This window comes from Accipiter gentilis, chromosome 8 (assembly GCF_929443795.1).
Source record: "Accipiter gentilis chromosome 8, bAccGen1.1, whole genome shotgun sequence".
NCBI lineage: Eukaryota > Metazoa > Chordata > Aves > Accipitriformes > Accipitridae > Astur > Astur gentilis.
The window spans coordinates 4,555,578-4,573,924 of NC_064887.1; the positions used below are offsets into that span (position 1 = coordinate 4,555,578).

Consider the following 18,347-nt stretch of genomic DNA (forward strand, 5'->3'; position numbering starts at 1 on the left):
AAGCACTGGCCTTCCAGACTAAATGCAACATCTCCTTCTTTTAAAGGTTTATACTTAACAAGAGTGTCTTGCTAAGACATGTGCATGATGGGAGGGGGGAGCAGTATTTTGCAGCAGCCCCTCCTCTTGGTTTCGGTGTTGGCTTTATTTTAGGGTGGGCTTCTGGCCACTTGGAGCTGAGCAGAAACAAGCTATAAATTTACTTCCAAGGGCAACCGTTTGGGCCATGGGGTTTTAGGCACAAGAGGCCAGTCCTGTGTGTTTGATAGCAAGCTCAAGGCTTTACCTTCCAGCTCAGCACAGTTTGACAGAAAGTTTATCCGTTACCAACCTGTGTTGGTTTAGTTCCCTTTGTTCCCAGAAAACAAAGGCTCTGTGTTCACAGCTAAATCCCCCCATACAAGCGTTTCCTTTAACTAAACAAAAGCCCGCTAAATAAGAACGTTTCTCCCTTTGGGTAATGCTGCATTCCCCCATGCTCATGGTATGCGATATTCCCTTAGTTCACTTACTTTGTTACTTTTTACAGTTCAGTTTCCATACGCTGCCGCTCATGTGTGGTGCCAATGCTGTTGGTGATGAATTTCTTGCAGAGCTGACTTGAGCAATGTCTCTCTGAAGTAATCATTTGCTGTCTCCCCAGCGTTTAGCTGCATACATAGTCTCCAAGACCTTTCACCAAGCATCCATCAGCAATGAGTTCAAGCTAAGCAAGACACTACCCTGTTCCAGAGGCTGAGCAAATCACAGGCCTATGTTGTAACTAATTATTTGTGTTGGCTGATTGTTTTTTAATGTGTCTGTTTTACAGGTAAACAGATTTATCTTAGGAAGGCAAAGGTAATAATGATGCTGGGTTTTATTCATTGCCTTCCTTCAGAGACTGAAAAGGTGAATGCTGAAATAAGTGTAATTTAGCCGTACAGAGAAGACACTTGATTTTCATACCCAGGCAGGATTGCTGGAAAAGATTGGGAAAGCCTGAAAAAATTGTGGGGCCTCCTAACACGCCTCCATAAATGGATGACATTAGCCATGTGGTCTCCAGCCTCCAACTCCTCATGAACCTCCCCATTTAAAATGGAACGTAGTCTAATTGGCAAATGCCCTGGAGAAGCCAATTTCTGGAGCAGGGAGCCTACCACACAGACCCCACATTCAGACAGATCAAGAACATCAGCCGTTTGTGATGTTCAACTCAACCTTATGATCCTAGGTGCAAATCTGAGCATGGGCATCTTGCAGACATCGCAGCAACTGCTCTGGCAGCTGTGATGCTCTTTGTACATTGGTTGTATTTCAGAAGCACTCAGAGCTGTCTCAGAGCACATGACACATGGATCAAGGAGATCCAAAAAAACAGTGCTTGACCCAATATGCTTATGACTGAAACACCAGAAGGCTGGATGGAAGCACAGGAGACACAAAAGTACTGCTCACTGGTACAGTTTAGCTGCAATCAGGGGATTGCAGGTGTGGGAACAGACCCTGAAAAGTTCTTTCAGGCTTACAGAACAAGGCAAGAGAAGAAATTCACTAGGTTAAAATTCTTGGAGGGAGATGTCATATGCGTAGGCTGTAAGGTAAAGCCATGGGCAGATAGCACTGTCTGGGTGATAGCCTCACCCATAGGACTCTTGCGCCTTTTTTGAACTTGTTTTTAAAGAAACCTGGGTCTTGAAAACAAAAAGCTACAGCTAGAGATACTCAGGAGTGGCAGTGGCTGCCTTCAAATTAGCACGGCCAGCCTTGGAGACCTGAACCAGCGTGAGCATCATCAAGGGCTCAGCAATGTCCGTATGTAATGGTCCTGCACAGGGTGAAAGTGTGGGTGCCCCATTCCTGGAGTTCTCTGCTTTGGAAGGACCCTACTCCTTCTTCTTTCCACCACTGCAAAAGAAAAAAAAAAAAGCTGCTTTCAGTGGAAATTTTACCACAGCTAGGTTTTCCTGCCTGCCCTCCCTGGGCTGGGAGAGGGAGGAAGACCTTTACCTGCTGTTCGGTGCTGGGCAGGGGGCACCGTGAAGGAAACAAGACCCAGGCGTCTGGCGGCAGCTTTTTCGGCTGGATTTCGGTTTGCCTGCCGGGCTGGGGTTGCAGCTGGCTGGCCTGATCTCCTTCCCTCCCACCGGCTCTCACTGAGAGCAGAACATGCCTTCTCCTGCTGATTTCTGCTTGCCATATTGATTGCAGCAGGGTATAATGGAGACAAGTCAGGCAGAAAGCCAGCCACCCTTGGGAATGATTAAAGAGCAAGCAGAAAAGGATAGAAGTGAAGAAAAACAGGCTGACACTTAGGACGTGGTGGATTCGGAGCAAATTATGCCCCTTTCCCCACCTCACCCCAGCCCGGTGCCCGGGACAGTGCAGCGGCACCTCTTTTTCAGTTCTGCCCAAAAGAAGCATCGTATCGACCCCCCGTGTACATGGGGAACAAAATCCCCAGAATGTGTACAATATCCCTATTGTGCATGGATTTGCAGACTGATTATTCAGAGCGTAGCCAAGGAAAGGTAAGGCTATGACCCATTGTTTTCGTGCGATCAATTGAATACTGTCATTTGCATTTAAAACGCTCCGAATTCGCACTGTCAATATGCCAAACAGCTGCTCGGGCTTTTCAGCATTCCATGGTGACAATCACACTATCGTACATCATTGGCACCAGGATTTGCAATACTCTCAGTGTCAAAATTTTGTGGGTTTTTTTCTTTTTTTTTTTAAGAAAAAAAAAAATCCCCCCCCAAAATACCCAAACCTGTGAAAAATCCACTTTTAAAATGATGGCGTTCGATGCTGCTAAGCAGGCCTTCACAGATGCCAACATATCAAAATTCATCTCTTTTCTTCCTCTCCTACAATTAAAAGGTAGTTAAGAAAGAGGCTGTTCCTGATAGATCCACCTTCTGTTTTCTCCTTTGTATGCGTATTATTCATTAGCAGTCTAATAAGAGTTTCAAAATGCTCTGTGCCTCTGCCAGCAGGGCATATGTATGTAGACATGTGCTTGTGACAGATAAGTACATAAACAGCATATTGGCACCAGAAAGACATCTGTGCCTAGAAAAACGCTTGTGATATGTACATAAATGACATTTTAGCTCTAGTCAAGTCCTTGTGGCTTTGAGAGGAATATGTGACTGTACTCTTCTCTGTGAATACTGAAAAGGTGCATCTTAGAAAGGAGAGTATTTTAGAGGTTTATGGAGAGTTGGAGGAAGAGCTTGGATGCGGGAAGCCGCCCCGTGCGAACAGCCGGGGTTGCAGCCCCGGCTCTGCCAGGTTGCGGCAGACGGCGGCGGAGTCTTGCCAAGGGGATCGTGGGCGGTTGCCGCCGGCAGTGCCGTGAGCGTGGCCCCCTTGGGGGGGGAAAGCACCCGGCACCCCCGAAATCTGATTCGATACGTCCGTATGGGGTCTGCCGTGCGGGGCGGCGTGGGGCTGGCAAAGGCAACGCGGCGCCTGGCTGCGAAGGGAATAAAATCTTGGGCCAAAGACCAAAAAGTCAGGGGCTGATCCAAGGTCCGGAAGCACGGCGAGTGCTCCCTGCAGCGCTTTTTGCTACCTACATTTAATTATCTGGCTGACAAAGCTGAACGCGATCCCTTCACCACAACTGGCTTCTACAGCAGAAAAGGGACGTTTTGGTCTCTTACAGAAGCGGACCGAGCGTACCATCTTCTGGGATCCTTCCCGGATTGCACAACGGGACACCCTGTAGGTCTACTCACACCGCTTAGTTTAGGGTCCTAATGCCTCAGTTTACCCATTCATGGTGACAGTTGCCTGCCTTATAGCTTTAATCAGTGCTGGAAACGCACTAAAAGGCCAGGAGGCTATAGGTGAGAGGTCTATGGGAGTCCCAGGAAAACCTAGAGAATATTCGCATCTAGTCTGCGGTAGGAGAGCGAGAAGATGCAACACTGGAGGCCAAACATGCACAGCAGTAAATATGGACTTGGATTATTGATTTCTGGGCTTGGAGTCAGAGTCCTAGATATATTGGAGCCCTCAGCTCCCATGGGAGCACTTACGTCCCAGTGAAATCACCCCAAGCAGGGAATTTAAGCTTAAGGACTGGGTTCAACCACATCTTTCCCGAGCTTGCTCCAGGAGGTATGGCTGCCCCAGCACTCTCTGTTCCTGGCTTTCTGCAATTACAAATCTCCTGTAGATGTCATTTGATCCAGTAAAGCAAATCCCAATAGGAAATGAGTGTCCAAAGCTGCCGTTGCCTCCAGGTCCACAAGGACTCACCTAAAACGGCAGTTGCACCTGCACGAAAGCCCGCTGGGACCCGGCCTTAACAGGCACATCGGGGTGGTCGCTGCTGTTCACCAGCTTGCCCGTGGTGAAAATGGCATCGCTCCTTTGGGTCTGACGTAAGAAGGAAAGAAGCAGCAAAACATCCCTTGGTGTAAATCAGGATGGGTCCTCGGACTTCGCTGGAGCCTGTCGGTTGACGTGACCTGAGCGCGCGGCTCCCCGGGTGGGTGGGAGTCTCACACCTCCAACGTGGTGGATGGAACCACAGTGGTGGATGAGCTGTTACTTGCCTGAAAAAAAGTGTTCGGGGGGAAAAATTGTCTCCAGTCATTCTCATTTTGCATGTGATTTTTCCTACATATGTTTCTAATCATTAAGAAATTCTGTAGCTTAAATAATGCTCTGAAAGTACGGTAACTGTTGGACTACATTCTGTTGTAACCTTATTGAATTTCACTTCTCTGGAAAAAATAATGGGATACTATATCTTGAAAAACAAATGGTAATTGCGTTTTTAACAGAATGTTTCTCTTTGTGTTTCAAAACCTTCTGCACACAGTTAGACATCTAGCCAGGGAAGAAGGTACAAAGCATATGGGCCAATTTCTGTCTGTTGGCTGTTCAAGATGCCTTAATATTCAAGCAGTGATGTGTGTGTGTCCGTGCAATATGGCACAATTTATCTACACGGTATCCATGAGCTCAGGTGAGGTGGTCAAAAAGTTGTGTACTGGGGTCAGAAGAGTTATTCAAGCAGGAACTGGGTAAGGTGGGTTTACATCCTGCTCCCTATTAGATGTGTGGGTGTACGTCCTTATATTAATTCACATTTTGTCTATTTGGACCACAGAAGACCGGTGTCCTTGTGTTCGTGGTGCTGGCCAGAGGCACAGGTTCATCTTCCAGGAGACCAGGATCTTACAACTAAGGGTCTTGTCGAGACTGCAAAAATAGGAATTGTCCAACACCTTTGTACTGCCCATGCGCCGCAGACATACGACTTCCTCAGTGATCTGGGGATTTGCACATCACCACGTGCTGAGAACTGATTTCATTAAAGCCTGGGACCCAAAATAGCATCGTCGCAACGCAGTTTGGAAACATGCTGGTGTTATTGTCTACCGAGGTTAGGAGAGCCCTGCTAATACTGGAATGCTCTTCCCTAATTTTTAGTAAATCTGGCATGTTAAGAACTTTGTGAAGAGATGCATTTGGACATGTGAAGCTTCAAGGCAAAGTAATAGGCTTGAGGTTTCTGACTGACAAGACACATGTGAGTACATGCAAAATGTGCTCCTCCTGCTAAAAATAACATTTCTCCTGTCAACCACGATGCATCCACCCCCACAACACCACCCAGAAGAACACATTAACACCTTGGCTTTGCACGTAGCCCGATTCACAGCAGCCACAAGTGGTAGAGGGATCTGCACTCTGTGTGCATGCTGACAAATCATATGGCATAGCGAAGAACAGGGGAGTGAAACTGGGCTAGCAGAAGTTGACGCCTTATCATCACAGTCCCTTTGAGCATGCTGTAGGCTGACACCTCCACCAACCGAGTCATCTCCCCGATGCCAGGATGAAGAGCACGAGCCCACTATCCTGATTTAGCCTCTGGGAAGCGAGGCTCGGCTTGCCACACCAGGAAGGGTGGAATAGGTGCGTTGAAGCAAACGGGTACAGGAGCATCACGGATGCACGGCACGGGGAGAAGCAAACCATGCCCAACCACTGCTGCTCACAGCTGCGCTGCAGCGACACGTGAAATATACTTCATACGCCAGTGATGTGAGATGTTTCTCCCATCACTGCTCCCCATTTGGTTCCTAATACCATCCAGAAACCCGTAAATACTATTTCAAACCAAGAAGCGTTGGGTTGCATGTAGGTAGTACCCTTAGAAAGGACTCCTGCAATAACTACGGTGCAGGTCTGTCGCACAGCCTGTGTGTGCTTCTGCTGTCACTGCAGCCACCAAGGTAATGAGACACATGGACAGCAAAGCTTTTAAAAGTGGTGAAAGACTAGAGAATACCAAAATTTTTTCCCAATTATTATTTCTTATGAAAATTTGCATTTTTTTCCTGAAAAATTAAACCTTTCTGAAAAATGTTGAAGACAATTAAAATTTACCATTCTTCAGAACTTCTCACCGTACCTTCTAGGTGAATAATTTGAAAAATCATTATTGCCAGTTTTGCTTCAGTATAAATTTAGATCATTTGCAAAGTAAATCTCTTAAAAGAAAAAAAAAAAAAAGGGGGGGGCGCTGGAAACAAGTTGTAGTTAAAATTTTGGCAGGTGAGGCAAGGTTGATTCACGGTCACAGAGATCACTGTTGGTCCACTGCAACCTTCCCCCGGGACAGCGTGAAGCTTTATTCAAAGGAGATTTTCAGAAAACCCAGGAGATTTAAATGCATAAGTTCCAATCTCTCCTTTAGCTGGCAGATGCATGAGCCTACGTTCTCACTCTCGAAATTAAGCTCCTTTAACTCTCATTTAAGTGGCTGGGCAGAGCCCTGGGCTCTCGCAGAGCTTCCCTTGTCCGAACTTCACCTGATGACTCTGGCAAAGCTGGGCAGGCTTTGGTGGGCACTGAAGGCATCCAGCCCTTTGCAGACGGCGCTTAGCGCTTAACAGGATCAGCCCCTTAGCGACTTGTATGGTGCCCATCACCTCAGATGCCTTACCGTTTTTTAAATTATGCAACGCCCACCATATGTAATTAGCCAAGTAAGCTGCTTTCACCTAACCTCAAATGTTTGTAACGCTTATAATCCCTGCTAGGTGTCTGTATAAAGGAGCTCCTTGTTAAGGGCAGAAGGGAGGAATATTCTTCCATAAGAAAACTGCGGAGCTGACAGAGCTATAAAGCTAAAGGTTTGCAAGATTGCTTTTGTTTGGCCAAATGGTCTGAGTTTTTGGGGTTGTTTTTGGAGATCCCGGTGTTTAGTTATTCAGCAGGTGGTCTGGCAGTAGCTGTACATGAGAAAGCAGCTCGCCCATGGGAAGTCCTGTCCCCAGTAAGCTATCAGCATCTTAGCTTGTTCTTTGTTTTCTTTCCAGTCCTTTCTCACTCCTGTTTTAGCAAATGTAACACCAGCATCAAGTCCCTTCCTGGGATGAACATCCGTGAGTTCATCAGCCAAGATGGAGCTTCAGTTTTGGCCTGATTTGGTTTCTCTCTTGGAAAAGCTGAATGGTTGGACACTCTTGGTGGTTCTGGTCACATCTCTTTTGATTATTGACCTTGTGAAAAAGAGACGACCCAGGAATTTCCCTCCAGGGCCACAGCTCTTTCCTCTCGTGGGAACATTCGTGGACTTGAAGCAGCCACTCCATCTTGCGCTGCAGAAGGTAAGAGCTCCACGGACATTTCTCCTCCTAACAGTATTTCACCTCTTCAGTGACTTTCGTCACCAAACCTGCGAAGCAAGGGCAGCCTCTGAAGAACTAGCTATATACTAAGCCATGTATGATAAAGGACCCTTCTTGGTTTTCTCTCTTACTGTCACCTCCTCTTCCATGGGAGCAGGAAGGTCCAATGGGAAAGAATGGAGGAAGACCTACATGTTCCTCCTCTTTCTTCCCATCTGACCATGACCATTTTCTGCTGGAACCCAGGAAGGGTTTGGAGGGACTGGGCCAGGCTGGGGGAGAGATGGCAAGTGCTGTGTGAGAAATGAACTGTTTGGACTATGAAGATCATCTCTGGAAATTGTCTTGTCATTGTCTTTGCTCAGAGGCCAACGATGTGCCCCATTACCTCTGAAAGAAACATTTAAGATCCTGAGTTAACCATCCCTGTGGTTTCTTCTGTGTTGCAGAAAGAGGCAGTGATTGCTCTGGAAAGGTTTCCAGAGCTTTGACTCCCACCAAAGCCAACAAGAGATATTTTGTAGATGCTGAGTATGCTTCCCTGAAAAAGTGGAAGGAAAAATTCTGACTTGCTGGTTGCAAATATCCTTTCTGGTGACTATTTATCTCTTGCTTTTACTTAGCAGGCTGACACCAGTCTATCTACCCTGGATTTTCACAGGCCGCTAGCATGGGTGTCCCCTAGGAGAACTCTTGGGGAAGGCTGAGGCAGCGTGCTCAGGATATTTTGTCAATACACGCAATTATTACTAATAAAATAAATCATTGCATTCATTTACATGCACACAATAACTGAGACACCCATTTGGCTCCAGACTGGTTTCGCAAGTCACCACGGCAGTTCAGGGTGACTGCGTGTGTCCTTTTATGTAGACATATACTAAGAAGAGGATGGCCTGAGCTCCTTGACAGAGTGGGGCCCAAGAGACTGTATGATGGCCCTCTGCTCTTGTACATCAGGGAGATGAACGCTGCACAGGAGACACTAATGCTAGCAAAGTCTCTGCAAGGAAAATGGCTATAATTTGGCCATAAATGCATTTAGGCTTAAAATTAGAAGTAGGTTTCAAGCCATCAGCAGTTGGAGCCACTTTCTAAATGGGGTCGCTGGAGCAAGAAACTACAGTACTTTAGACACAACGCTGATGAAAGGGATTATTTGTTGTGCTTTGCCCTCAGTAGCAGAAGCCTGGGCATGGTGACCCAGGTGGTGTCTTCACCTCTTGTACCCTTCCTGTGAAGAAGATGGAACAGATGCCCATCAGTTGCAAAGCAAGTAATGTCCTTGTTACAAGTTAAATCAATGCAACCACCTGGTGAAACCCAGGTCATACCTGCTAACAAATATAAGCAAACCATCCCTCCCACACTACAGCTCTCTAGCATTTTTTATGCTGTGTCCAGTCTTCGTAGAATAATTTAGATTGGATGGGACCTGCAGACTTGGGTTTGAGTTTTTCTTAAGTCCCCTTGCTCCAAGCAGGACTAAATTCACAGTTAGATGGCATTGCTCGAGGTCTTGTCCAGGTGAGTTTTGAAAATCTTCACCTTCTTGCTCTCAGAGGGTGATGAACTCTCTTTCAGCTTACTGGTCGGTATGGGAACATCTTCAGCGTGCAGTTTGGAAGTCTGACTTTTGTGGTGGTCAACGGCTACCAGATGGTGAGAGAAGCTCTTGTCCACCAGGCTGAAATATTTGCAGATCGGCCAAATATTCCACTCCTCCAAGAAATATTTAAAGGCTTTGGTAAGCACAGCTACCAGGATTTTTGGTACAAATTTTTCATCTATTTGCAGTGATAACAGTTAGAGTGAAAAAAAAACAGATTTAATTCAACCCTTGCTAACTGCATCCATAAAAGCTCGCGCAGAGTAAGGCAAGAACTGAGTTCAGTCAAATAATCTCACAGGTGTAAGTTTTAATCTCTCTGGGATTTAGGGATGATGATGGGATCATCAGGTCTTGATGAAAGAGGAGAAATAAATGCAAGCTGCCCAGCGATCAATACACTTGAAGAGTTTTCCTCTTGGTTTTAATTTCTCCTTTACTTTTTCTCCCCCAGTTGCACATAGCTCCAGAGACAGGGTATGGTGCTCCTGCCTGCAGCTCTGCCAACAGCGTGATAGTACTTATAGTATTTTGGCTTACACCTTTTTTTCCCACGCAAAGTGACAAAGTAGCAGATTAAAGCAAATCCATAAAGCTAGATCTTTAGCATAAGCCAATTACTCTTGAATTTTAATTCCCAGGCAAAGCTATAGTTTTTCCATGTCTATGGAGTTTGTTTGCTTCAGTTTGGAGTCTTTGTTCAAGATGAATGGCCACTGCCGAATCCCATCACTCATATGTGACCCAGAGAGAGGTTTGTTTGCTTTGGTTTTTTTTCTACCTACAGGGCTCATATCATCAAATGGGCATATATGGAGGCAACAGAGAAAGTTTGCTTCAGCAACACTGAAAACCATTGCTGTGAGTTTCGAGGAAAAAGTGCAAGAGGAGAGCCGGTACCTTGTCGAGACGATTGAGGAAGAGAAAGGTGGGCGGTTAAGGTACAGCGCCATGCCCAAAGCTTCCCGCTAAATGAACAAGGAAAAGTAAAACTCTCACTCCGACACAGCTCCTAACATGCAAAACATTTCTTCAATAGCTCAAATCTCTATCTTACACTTCCAGACTGCCCCTTTTAGCACTTATTTGAGACCTCAGGCCTGCTATTTTAGTTCTTCCTTGTTAATATTAAGCAAATATATACTAGGTGTTTATTAAAACTTGCATGTTTATAGGGCTAAGAAAGTCTCTCCTGCATTCTGTGAAGGAATAAATGCAGCTCTCCTGCTATCAGGCACATATGCTCGGAGGCTTAGTTAACCTCTGCTTGTCCTTGGTTTTGCAAAGTATTTTAAAACTTGTTTAGTCAGGCTTTCCTTTTGTATCATGCACAGATGAAGCATGTGCCTTGCTCTTTTATGGTCCAGCTTTTAAGAACTGCCAGAGGGATATTAGTAAGAATAATTTGTATGTTGGTACACGGGTGATGTTGCACTTCAGCTTTAAATAGAAGCAGATGGGGTTTAGCTAATTCTATGGAGCTATATATAGTAAATAAGAAAGATCTAAATAGGAATTGTGAAATTATATACCGAACTTGCTCCATTTTAATTGCTGTTGCGCTGAACAGGCCAAATACTTCATGTTGCCAATTGATTATAGTCCTTTATAGTCCTAATCAATAAACTAATTAAGCTGCTGGTTTGGGCCTTTCTTCCCATTAGTAATGACAAATAGTGATCATGTCCATCACTCTAATATCTGAGCACCAGCCCAGTTTAATTACTTTCTTGAAGAGTGGGGAGATCAGCAGTCCTGTGCAGAGTGCCTTGCATTTCAAAGTGATGCTCCCCAGTGAACCGACAGCAGCTCAGGGCTGGACTGGATTCGTTACTGACACTAATATCTCATATCACGGCAAGTAACTCTCCAGGCTGCCTAAATGTGCCCTAGGAGATGATGGGCTCTGCTCGGTACTTCTCCCAAGGAATGCAGATGTGACAAACGTCACACCACACTTTGCTCTTATAGGAGCTGATGCACATCATGTCTATGGACCGTATGAGCTATCGCTGGAGTTTACAGGTGGCCGCAGAGATTTGCAATCCTCTCCCTCTCCCCTCCATCTCACTTGATTTCTTTGTGGTGGACAGTTAAAGGCCAGTGCAACAGCATTTTTGCAGTGTGGTTAGTCCTGAGCTCCCTGCCCCGGGCTAAGCTGTGAGGGACCCTCTCCCGGTGTTTGAAATTGGCACCAAAACCATGTTGGAGCATGCAAACCCCAGCCATAGCATGGCAAGCTCCTGGGGTTTTTTTCCCTGGAAAACCGTTCAAACCCTGCTCCGGCAGGTCTGTGCTAACGTCGGTGTGTGCCAGCAGACTGGGCTGGGGACAGAAGGGGATGTCCTCGGAGAAAGGGTGTCGTGGCACACAATGTCCAACCTCAACTGATGGGGGTGGCGGGACCCCAGGACGTGGGGTGAAGCCTTAGCATCACCATGAGTGAAAAGTAGGTGAGGTCTCACCCCAACGTCACTACTGTTGATCCGGTAGAGAAGGTGGTTTTCACTCAGACTTTAAAGAAAAAAAAGCAAGCTGTCTTTCATTTTGTTTCCTCCAGGACAACCATTTGACCCTCATTACAAAATTAATAGTGCTGTTTCAAACATCATCTGTTCCATAACTTTTGGGAACCGCTTCGACTATCATGACAACCGCTTCCAGGAATTACTGCACTCACTGGCTGAAACGCTGCTGCTCATCGGAAGTTTCTGGGGCCAGGTAAAGCCGGTCAGATGCTTTTCCAGCTTCAGCTGCATGTAAGTGCTCAGAAACCGGAGTTTCTAAGGCACTGACATAGTCTGCTTTTCCCTGTAGAAAAAGAGTCATGTTATAAGGGAAATGACCATGAGTATTGTTTTACGTTAGACTGGGTTTATACCCAAAATCCATCAGGAAAGCGAGGAAGCAAGTTAAAATTATTGATGCACATGGAGAAAAAAACACTACAGGACTGTAAAAACAATCTTATGCCCGACATAACCAAAGAACAACAAAAAAAAAACCTTGAAAATATCTATGTTTCTACAAAAAGAAGAGCCAATTAGTAGCACTTTGTGAAAATTCCCATCTTTTCGCCCACCCCTTTCTCAACCAGTTTCTCAAATAACTTTTATTTATGTCAAAACTGTCTGAGAGTGCAGGTTTGTAACCAAAATAGGTGGATTTGGGGACACAGCTTCTGCATGGCTGCACACCATGGGTCAGGTCTGATCTCTGTCCCCTCCACAGACCCCCGCACTAAGGGGCTCCTCTGCATCCACACTGATTTCTCACTCCAGTCACCACTTCACATGAGGTGGCAGCTTTGGCCACCCAATATTAGAGAACTTTATCACCAGAAAACATCTGGCTAATTTTTGTCTTCTTTGTACTTTTTTACATATGTGTAACTAAATTGACCTTTGTAGCAAAACTGATACTATTTCCCAGTAGCAAGCAGAGGTAATAAATTGTACTAGCATCTCATCTATGACACCTGCTCTTTTTTAACTCAAGAAATGCTCTTTTGCTCTGATTCATTTCTCGCCAGCTGTATAATGCTTTTCCTTTGGTCATGAGATGGCTGCCAGGACCCTTTAGGAAAATCTTCAGGCACTGGGAGAAACTTCAATATTTTGTGAAAGAAGTGATCGCAAAGCACAAGGAGAATTTAGACCAGTCCGAGGCAGGAGATTATATTGACTGTTACCTGAAGGAAATAGAAAAGGTAAGAAGGAAACACCTAAACCTTAACCCATAAAATGAGCAGACAAGATAAAGGCTGTTTTGTCAGAGGAGCTCATGCCTCCTGCATCGCCTTCTCCTCCCTACCTCTTCCACGTCAAACTTTTTAGCAACAGCAGGAGCCTGATCACTTTGAAAACACACAGATTTTTTTTTTTTTTTTTTTCATTTGAAAGTATTTACACTTTGTCTTCTTCCATTTTTCATTCTGCCACACGGCGTAGGAGGACTCTCAGGGAACGTGTTCACATTTCTATGAGAGCTCGCAGGCCTGTGTTTGCTATTGTGAAATTTCACATTTAAAAATGCTACCTACTTTCAAGAGTCCTTCTACAGCAAACAGGGTGTCTTTCAAAGCAGTCCATAGGGCTTGAAATTCAATGAAAGTAAGGGATAGAAATTTCCAAGTCCGGGGGTGGTGGATAATAAACTAGCAGCAGGACTTACATACAGGTGGGTTTAGATTGGGTTTTTGAAAACGTCCCCTCATTAATAAAAGTTTTCATTGCCGTGGTTTTTTCCCCGAGTTTAAGGGTGACACCAGCTCATATTTCCACGAGGAAAACCTGCTGTGCTCCACCCTGGACCTCTTCTTAACCGGGACTGAGACAACGGCGACCGCCATCCGCTGGGCTCTGCTCTACATGGCCGCGTACCCCCACATTCAGGGTAGGGCCACGGATGATGAGTCCTTCATTTGGCCCAAAACTAGATAAATGAAGCTCAGAAAATAAAGTCATTTCCAGCTCTACCACATGCTGGACATGCCCTTGCCCCAGGTTTCTTACTGGACAGCTTTTGAACACAGATTTTTTTTATTATTTTTTTTTTGCGTTCCATAGAGAAGGTGCAGCTTGAAATTGAGACGGTGATCGGCCAGTCCCGCCAGCCCATGATGGCCGACAAGGAGAACATGCCGTACACCAGTGCAGTGCTGAGCGAGGTCCTGCGGATGGGCAACGTTGTGCCACTGGGGGTGCCCAGGATGTCCACCAGCGACACCACCTTGGCCGGCTTCCACCTACCCAAAGTACGTGGAGACCGCCAGCCTTTCCTTCATCCCACCAGAGTGGGGTCTTCATGGTGAGATCAAGTCCCAGATCTCACCTGGCGGGGAACCAACCAGAAGGATCTTACGGAGATATCACAGTTATATAGAAAGTACAAGCCTTCCCGACAGAGGAGAATTGTGAGATCCTGTGGTGTTGGTCATAACTTTCAATTTTAAAAGGTTTATTGCTTAAATTTTATAAAAGATGCCCTCCATGCATTATGGGAATAGAGGGCCAAGAAAAATAGGAAAGTAAACGGTTTGGGTTTGTTAATGCCACAGAGTATTAAAACTCATCTATTAAAAGTAACTCTTGATAAAAGACAAGTAATAGGTATTAATGCATACACACTGTTCTGCAATTATGAAAGCAAACATGAGATTTAGAGATAACTAGTCTCTTCCATGTATATGACTGGTTGCATCAAGGAAAATTAAAACCAAAAAATGTGGGCATCTTGCTTCACACTGATTAGAATGTTTTTCTTTTTCTAATGGAGGATGTGGAGATAAACCAGACCAGGTTTTAAAAAAAACCCAAAACACAATAAGGTGGAACATTTGAAAATTATTTGGTTAAATTGCTTCAAATTCCTATGGGAACACCGTGTTACCAATTTAAAGTTGGTTTATATTAACACCACCACTGACAGCAGCACAAGGTACGGATCAACACTATGGTGATACCTAGAGGCGCACAGAAGTGAACAATCCTATAGGTTCTCACCCTCATTTAATTACATAGCTTAGGAAAAAAAAATTTTGCCCTTAAAAAAAACGTAGTTTACATTGTGAGTGGAACAGAGCTAATAATAAACTAGTCTGACAACACATCGGCTCTTCTCCGTCACGTAATCGCCCGTTTTCTCCACCTCTTGCAGGGCACCACCCTGATGACCAGCCTGACTTCGATAATGTTCGACAAAAACGTGTGGGAGACTCCAGACACCTTTAATCCTGAACATTTCCTGGAAAACGGCCAGTACAGGAGGCGGGAGGCTTTTCTGCCCTTCTCTGCAGGTAGGATGATAGATGGGGAGATGGTTTTCCTTTTTGCAATGCTTTCTTTTTTTTCCCCCCCAAGACATCCCCTCCAGAGTAGGGGGTTACTGCTCCTTGTCCAGCTTTCAGCCCATCCCCACAGTGAAAATCCCACTAACAGTTAATACTGACTGCTCGGAGCAGGAGGGAAATCAATTTGTTATCGCAGGATGAAAAAATAAGGCTTTTTCCTCTTGTGCAAGCTGCGTAAATGTTTTGGGTTTGGGGTTTTTTTCCGAGTTTCCCCTCTTCATCTATCCGAACAGCCATTGCAGTTTGCTCAGCAGTAAACTTCTGGGGAAGGTTTCTGCAAAATGTGTGGGTGAACATTGCCACCTAACCTTTCGAGGAAGAAAAGCTCCCGCAGCCTGTGCAAGGCGGCACACGCGAGAGGAGCCTGAGACGTGGTCGAAGCTTCCTCGGGACTCGGTGGGGTTTATTTTTGCTCCTTTTCCAGGCAAGCGGGCTTGTCCCGGGGAACAGCTCGCCAGGACCGAGCTCTTCATCTTCTTCACAGCCCTCCTGCAGAAGTTCACCTTCCAGGCGCCGGCGGCTGCCCCGCCGACCTTCGCCTTCACGCTCAGCCTCACGCGCTGCCCCAAGCCCTTCCAGATCTGTGCGCTGCCTCGTGACTGAGGCTGGCGTGGGGCTGCCCCCCGTCCGCCCCCCCGCTTCAGCCCTCTGAAAGCTGGAAAACGTCCTTTCTCCCATCTGCCCCATTGATTTTGGGCTGAAACGGTGGGCCATGGACGTCTAGCACCCACCAACGTGCGGGTGGCAGTGGGAAGGTCAGGACGGCCACATCCTGCAAGGAGGACAACCCTTGCAGCTCTTCCCTTCACCTCCTGCCTCCTCCCCTCTGCCAGTTTGATAAAACGCACGAATTTAAAAGCCTTATTACTTAATTGCCACCGTTAGCAACTCCTAGGAAGGTGTCCGCCAGCTGCAAAACCATGGGCACAGTTGGGTCCATGTTGGCTCTTCCATAGAGCATATGTCAACCACCCAGAGACCATTTAACGACCCCTAAATCCCGATGCTGCAGCACCCCGAATGGTCACGGGCTGCATTTTTCTGAGGTGTCCCTCATCAGTTGGGGCAGCTGGCCTTCGATGTACAAGCTCTGGGTTCATGCCTCAGCACCGATTTGGACGTCCAGATGGCCACAGCCAATCCTGAGCTTGGGCTCGGCGTGTTGTACACTCCCTGCACCACCACGTTGCTGCTTTGTGATGGAAATACCTAAGCAGAGATCCTTGCAGCAGCAGCGCGCATTTTTTTAATCTCTTAAGTATATGGAAATTTTAATCAGGAGGCTACAGGGTGGTAGAAGCAGATTCTACCAAAGGCCAACCCAAACGGGATGGCACAAGAAGCTCTGCTTCCAGCAGGTCTCGAATGGCTACAAAAATACAGTATTGCAATTGTATGAGCAGGAATGGTTTATCCAAAAAGGTTTGTGCTAGTAAAAGACAAAACAAGAAAGAAAAGTTGCAAAAAAATAATTGCATGGGGTTGCTCAGGAGCAGTTTAACCGAAGCCCAACGGAACGAGAAGGAGCAGAGAGTGTCGGAAGGGTTGTGCCCGCAGCGGCTTACCGCTGGGCGTCAGGAAGGAAATGTCGGCGTGGAGGCTTTGCGGTGGGAAGTCACGAGCTCGCCGCTTCCCCTCTGTTTCTGGCAAAGATTTGTGGCCGCGCACGATGGACATGTCCGCAGCGTGGGGCCGAGGAGGTGGCAACTTCTGTGCTGGAGACACTGCTTCTGCCCACACCGGGGTCTCTTTGGAAAAGAGTTAATTAAATATGCAACTTGTAGGGAATTTTTCTATTTATGTGACCAAGCAATAAAGCTTAGAAATGCTTCTCCTGTGTGCTTTTCTTTGGAATATAGTCACAGCAAAGATTGGGGGTTTTCCTCTGGTTTTTTTCTTCTCACCTTTCATAAGTGACTTCTGTGGGCACGCACGTAGGATGCTGAATAGTTAACAGGAAAAGAGGATTAAATCAAGTTTCATTTCCACTGGCTTTAGCCTCCAACTCTGGCAATAACCGCCTTTGCTGCGTTACAAAGCAATCACTGTGCAGTGGCAGATTTATGCCACATGGGAGAGTCCTTTGCACATCACATCCCTGCCACGCCGGGCACACAGGGATTTTGTCAATGAGCTGTCCTTCTAACTGATCACTTTAATCCTATTGCATTTTTAATTAATGTTGCGCAGTTACAGGCTCCCATGGTTTCGTGGGGTTTTTTTTTCCTTTCTAAAAGAGAAAACATAAAAGATCTGTGGACTTTTTTTCACCTATGAAGTTTTCAAAGCCATTCAGGACTAGGCACTGGTTTCTCTCCATTTTTTTATTCACTCTGGTGTAGATCTGACCTCTGATATGTGGCTACAGCTTGTATTATTTGCACTGGCTTAGCAAACAAATGTTGATCTCTTCCCTTTTCCATTTCAAACTTGCCTTTCCCTGTTACTTTAGGGTTTCTCATGGAGAGAATAAATGATTGAAGTCATCGTCTTTTTTTTTTTTTTAATCACCGGGGCGGGGGACACACAACAAAAAACAAATAAAAACATTTTTAAATGTAATGATCCCATACCATAAATGCAGGAGGCATGAATTTGTTTGAGTGGAACATCTCATGTCTCATGCCTAAGTGTGCTTAAAAGCCAGAGGTAAAAAGAGAGATTCTGCTTGAAAACAGTTTTTTCCCCTTTAGGTTCTGCAATAAAACGGTGATTTAACTTCGGAAGTTTCTCAAGTGTAAAGGTCACGTGGCAGCTTTGCTCTCAATGCGTATGGCATTGCTCCAGCAGTGCTGTCGCATCTCTGTGCCTTGTCTTCAGCACTGGACAGCCCAAACAGCCACAACTGATGTCCCCAAAAGAGAGAAAATGAACCCAAATCATCCCCCCGGAGCACAAGGTGGCAGCTGACAACTGCAAATGGCCACAGCAGAGCCGCACGGTGCAATGGCAAACTGCTGCTGTAAATGCCCCTGCTTCTTTCCCAATAAAACACAACACATACGTCGAAATTCCATGTGGTGTACGCGCGTGATCAACTACTTGCCTCAGACCCACTCTTAGATGCGAAAATTCGGCACAGCCTGTTACCAGCCACCACCAAAGAGCCGCAGCCTGCAGAGCTGGGCATCTGCTTTGGCTTTTCGGCACCTGCCTTAGCTTTGTCGGGCTTTGGGCACGGCTTTGGCACGGGCTGTGGACTCAAAGGACAAAACAGGTGGCGAAGGGATGGCTGGAG

The 18,347-nt window shown here is 46.1% G+C and overlaps 1 protein-coding gene across 2 annotated transcripts; it reads left to right on the plus strand.

Moving 5' to 3' along the window:
• Positions 1-5,004: 5,004 nt before the first annotated feature.
• Positions 5,005-16,933, plus strand: LOC126041970 (cytochrome P450 2J2-like). 2 transcript variants are annotated; one of them, XM_049808420.1, is made up of 10 exons: positions 5,005-5,928; positions 7,338-7,628; positions 9,234-9,396; positions 10,046-10,186; positions 11,819-11,979; positions 12,791-12,967; positions 13,512-13,653; positions 13,827-14,014; positions 14,917-15,055; positions 15,534-16,933. In XM_049808420.1, exons 2-10 carry the CDS (start codon positions 7,422-7,424, stop codon positions 15,710-15,712), a joined length of 1,497 nt encoding a protein of 498 aa, XP_049664377.1. In that variant the 5' UTR covers positions 5,005-5,928; positions 7,338-7,421; the 3' UTR covers positions 15,713-16,933. The 2 variants fall into 2 exon arrangements, with proteins under 2 accessions (XP_049664377.1, XP_049664376.1); XM_049808419.1 differs by lacking the exon at positions 5,005-5,928 and adding an exon at positions 7,071-7,151.
• The last annotated feature ends 1,414 nt before the right edge of the window (positions 16,934-18,347 follow it).

Bases quoted from the DNA above. Each gene is read 5' to 3' on its own strand.
- LOC126041970 (XM_049808420.1), top strand. From the start codon at position 7,422: ATGGAGCTTCAGTTTTGGCCTGATTTGGTTTCTCTCTTGGAAAAGCTG. The intron at 11,980-12,790 runs GTAAAGCCGGTC...ATTTCTCGCCAG, and splicing joins TCGGAAGTTTCTGGGGCCAG to CTGTATAATGCTTTTCCTTT. The intron at 13,654-13,826 runs GTAGGGCCACGG...TGCGTTCCATAG, and splicing joins CGCGTACCCCCACATTCAGG to AGAAGGTGCAGCTTGAAATT.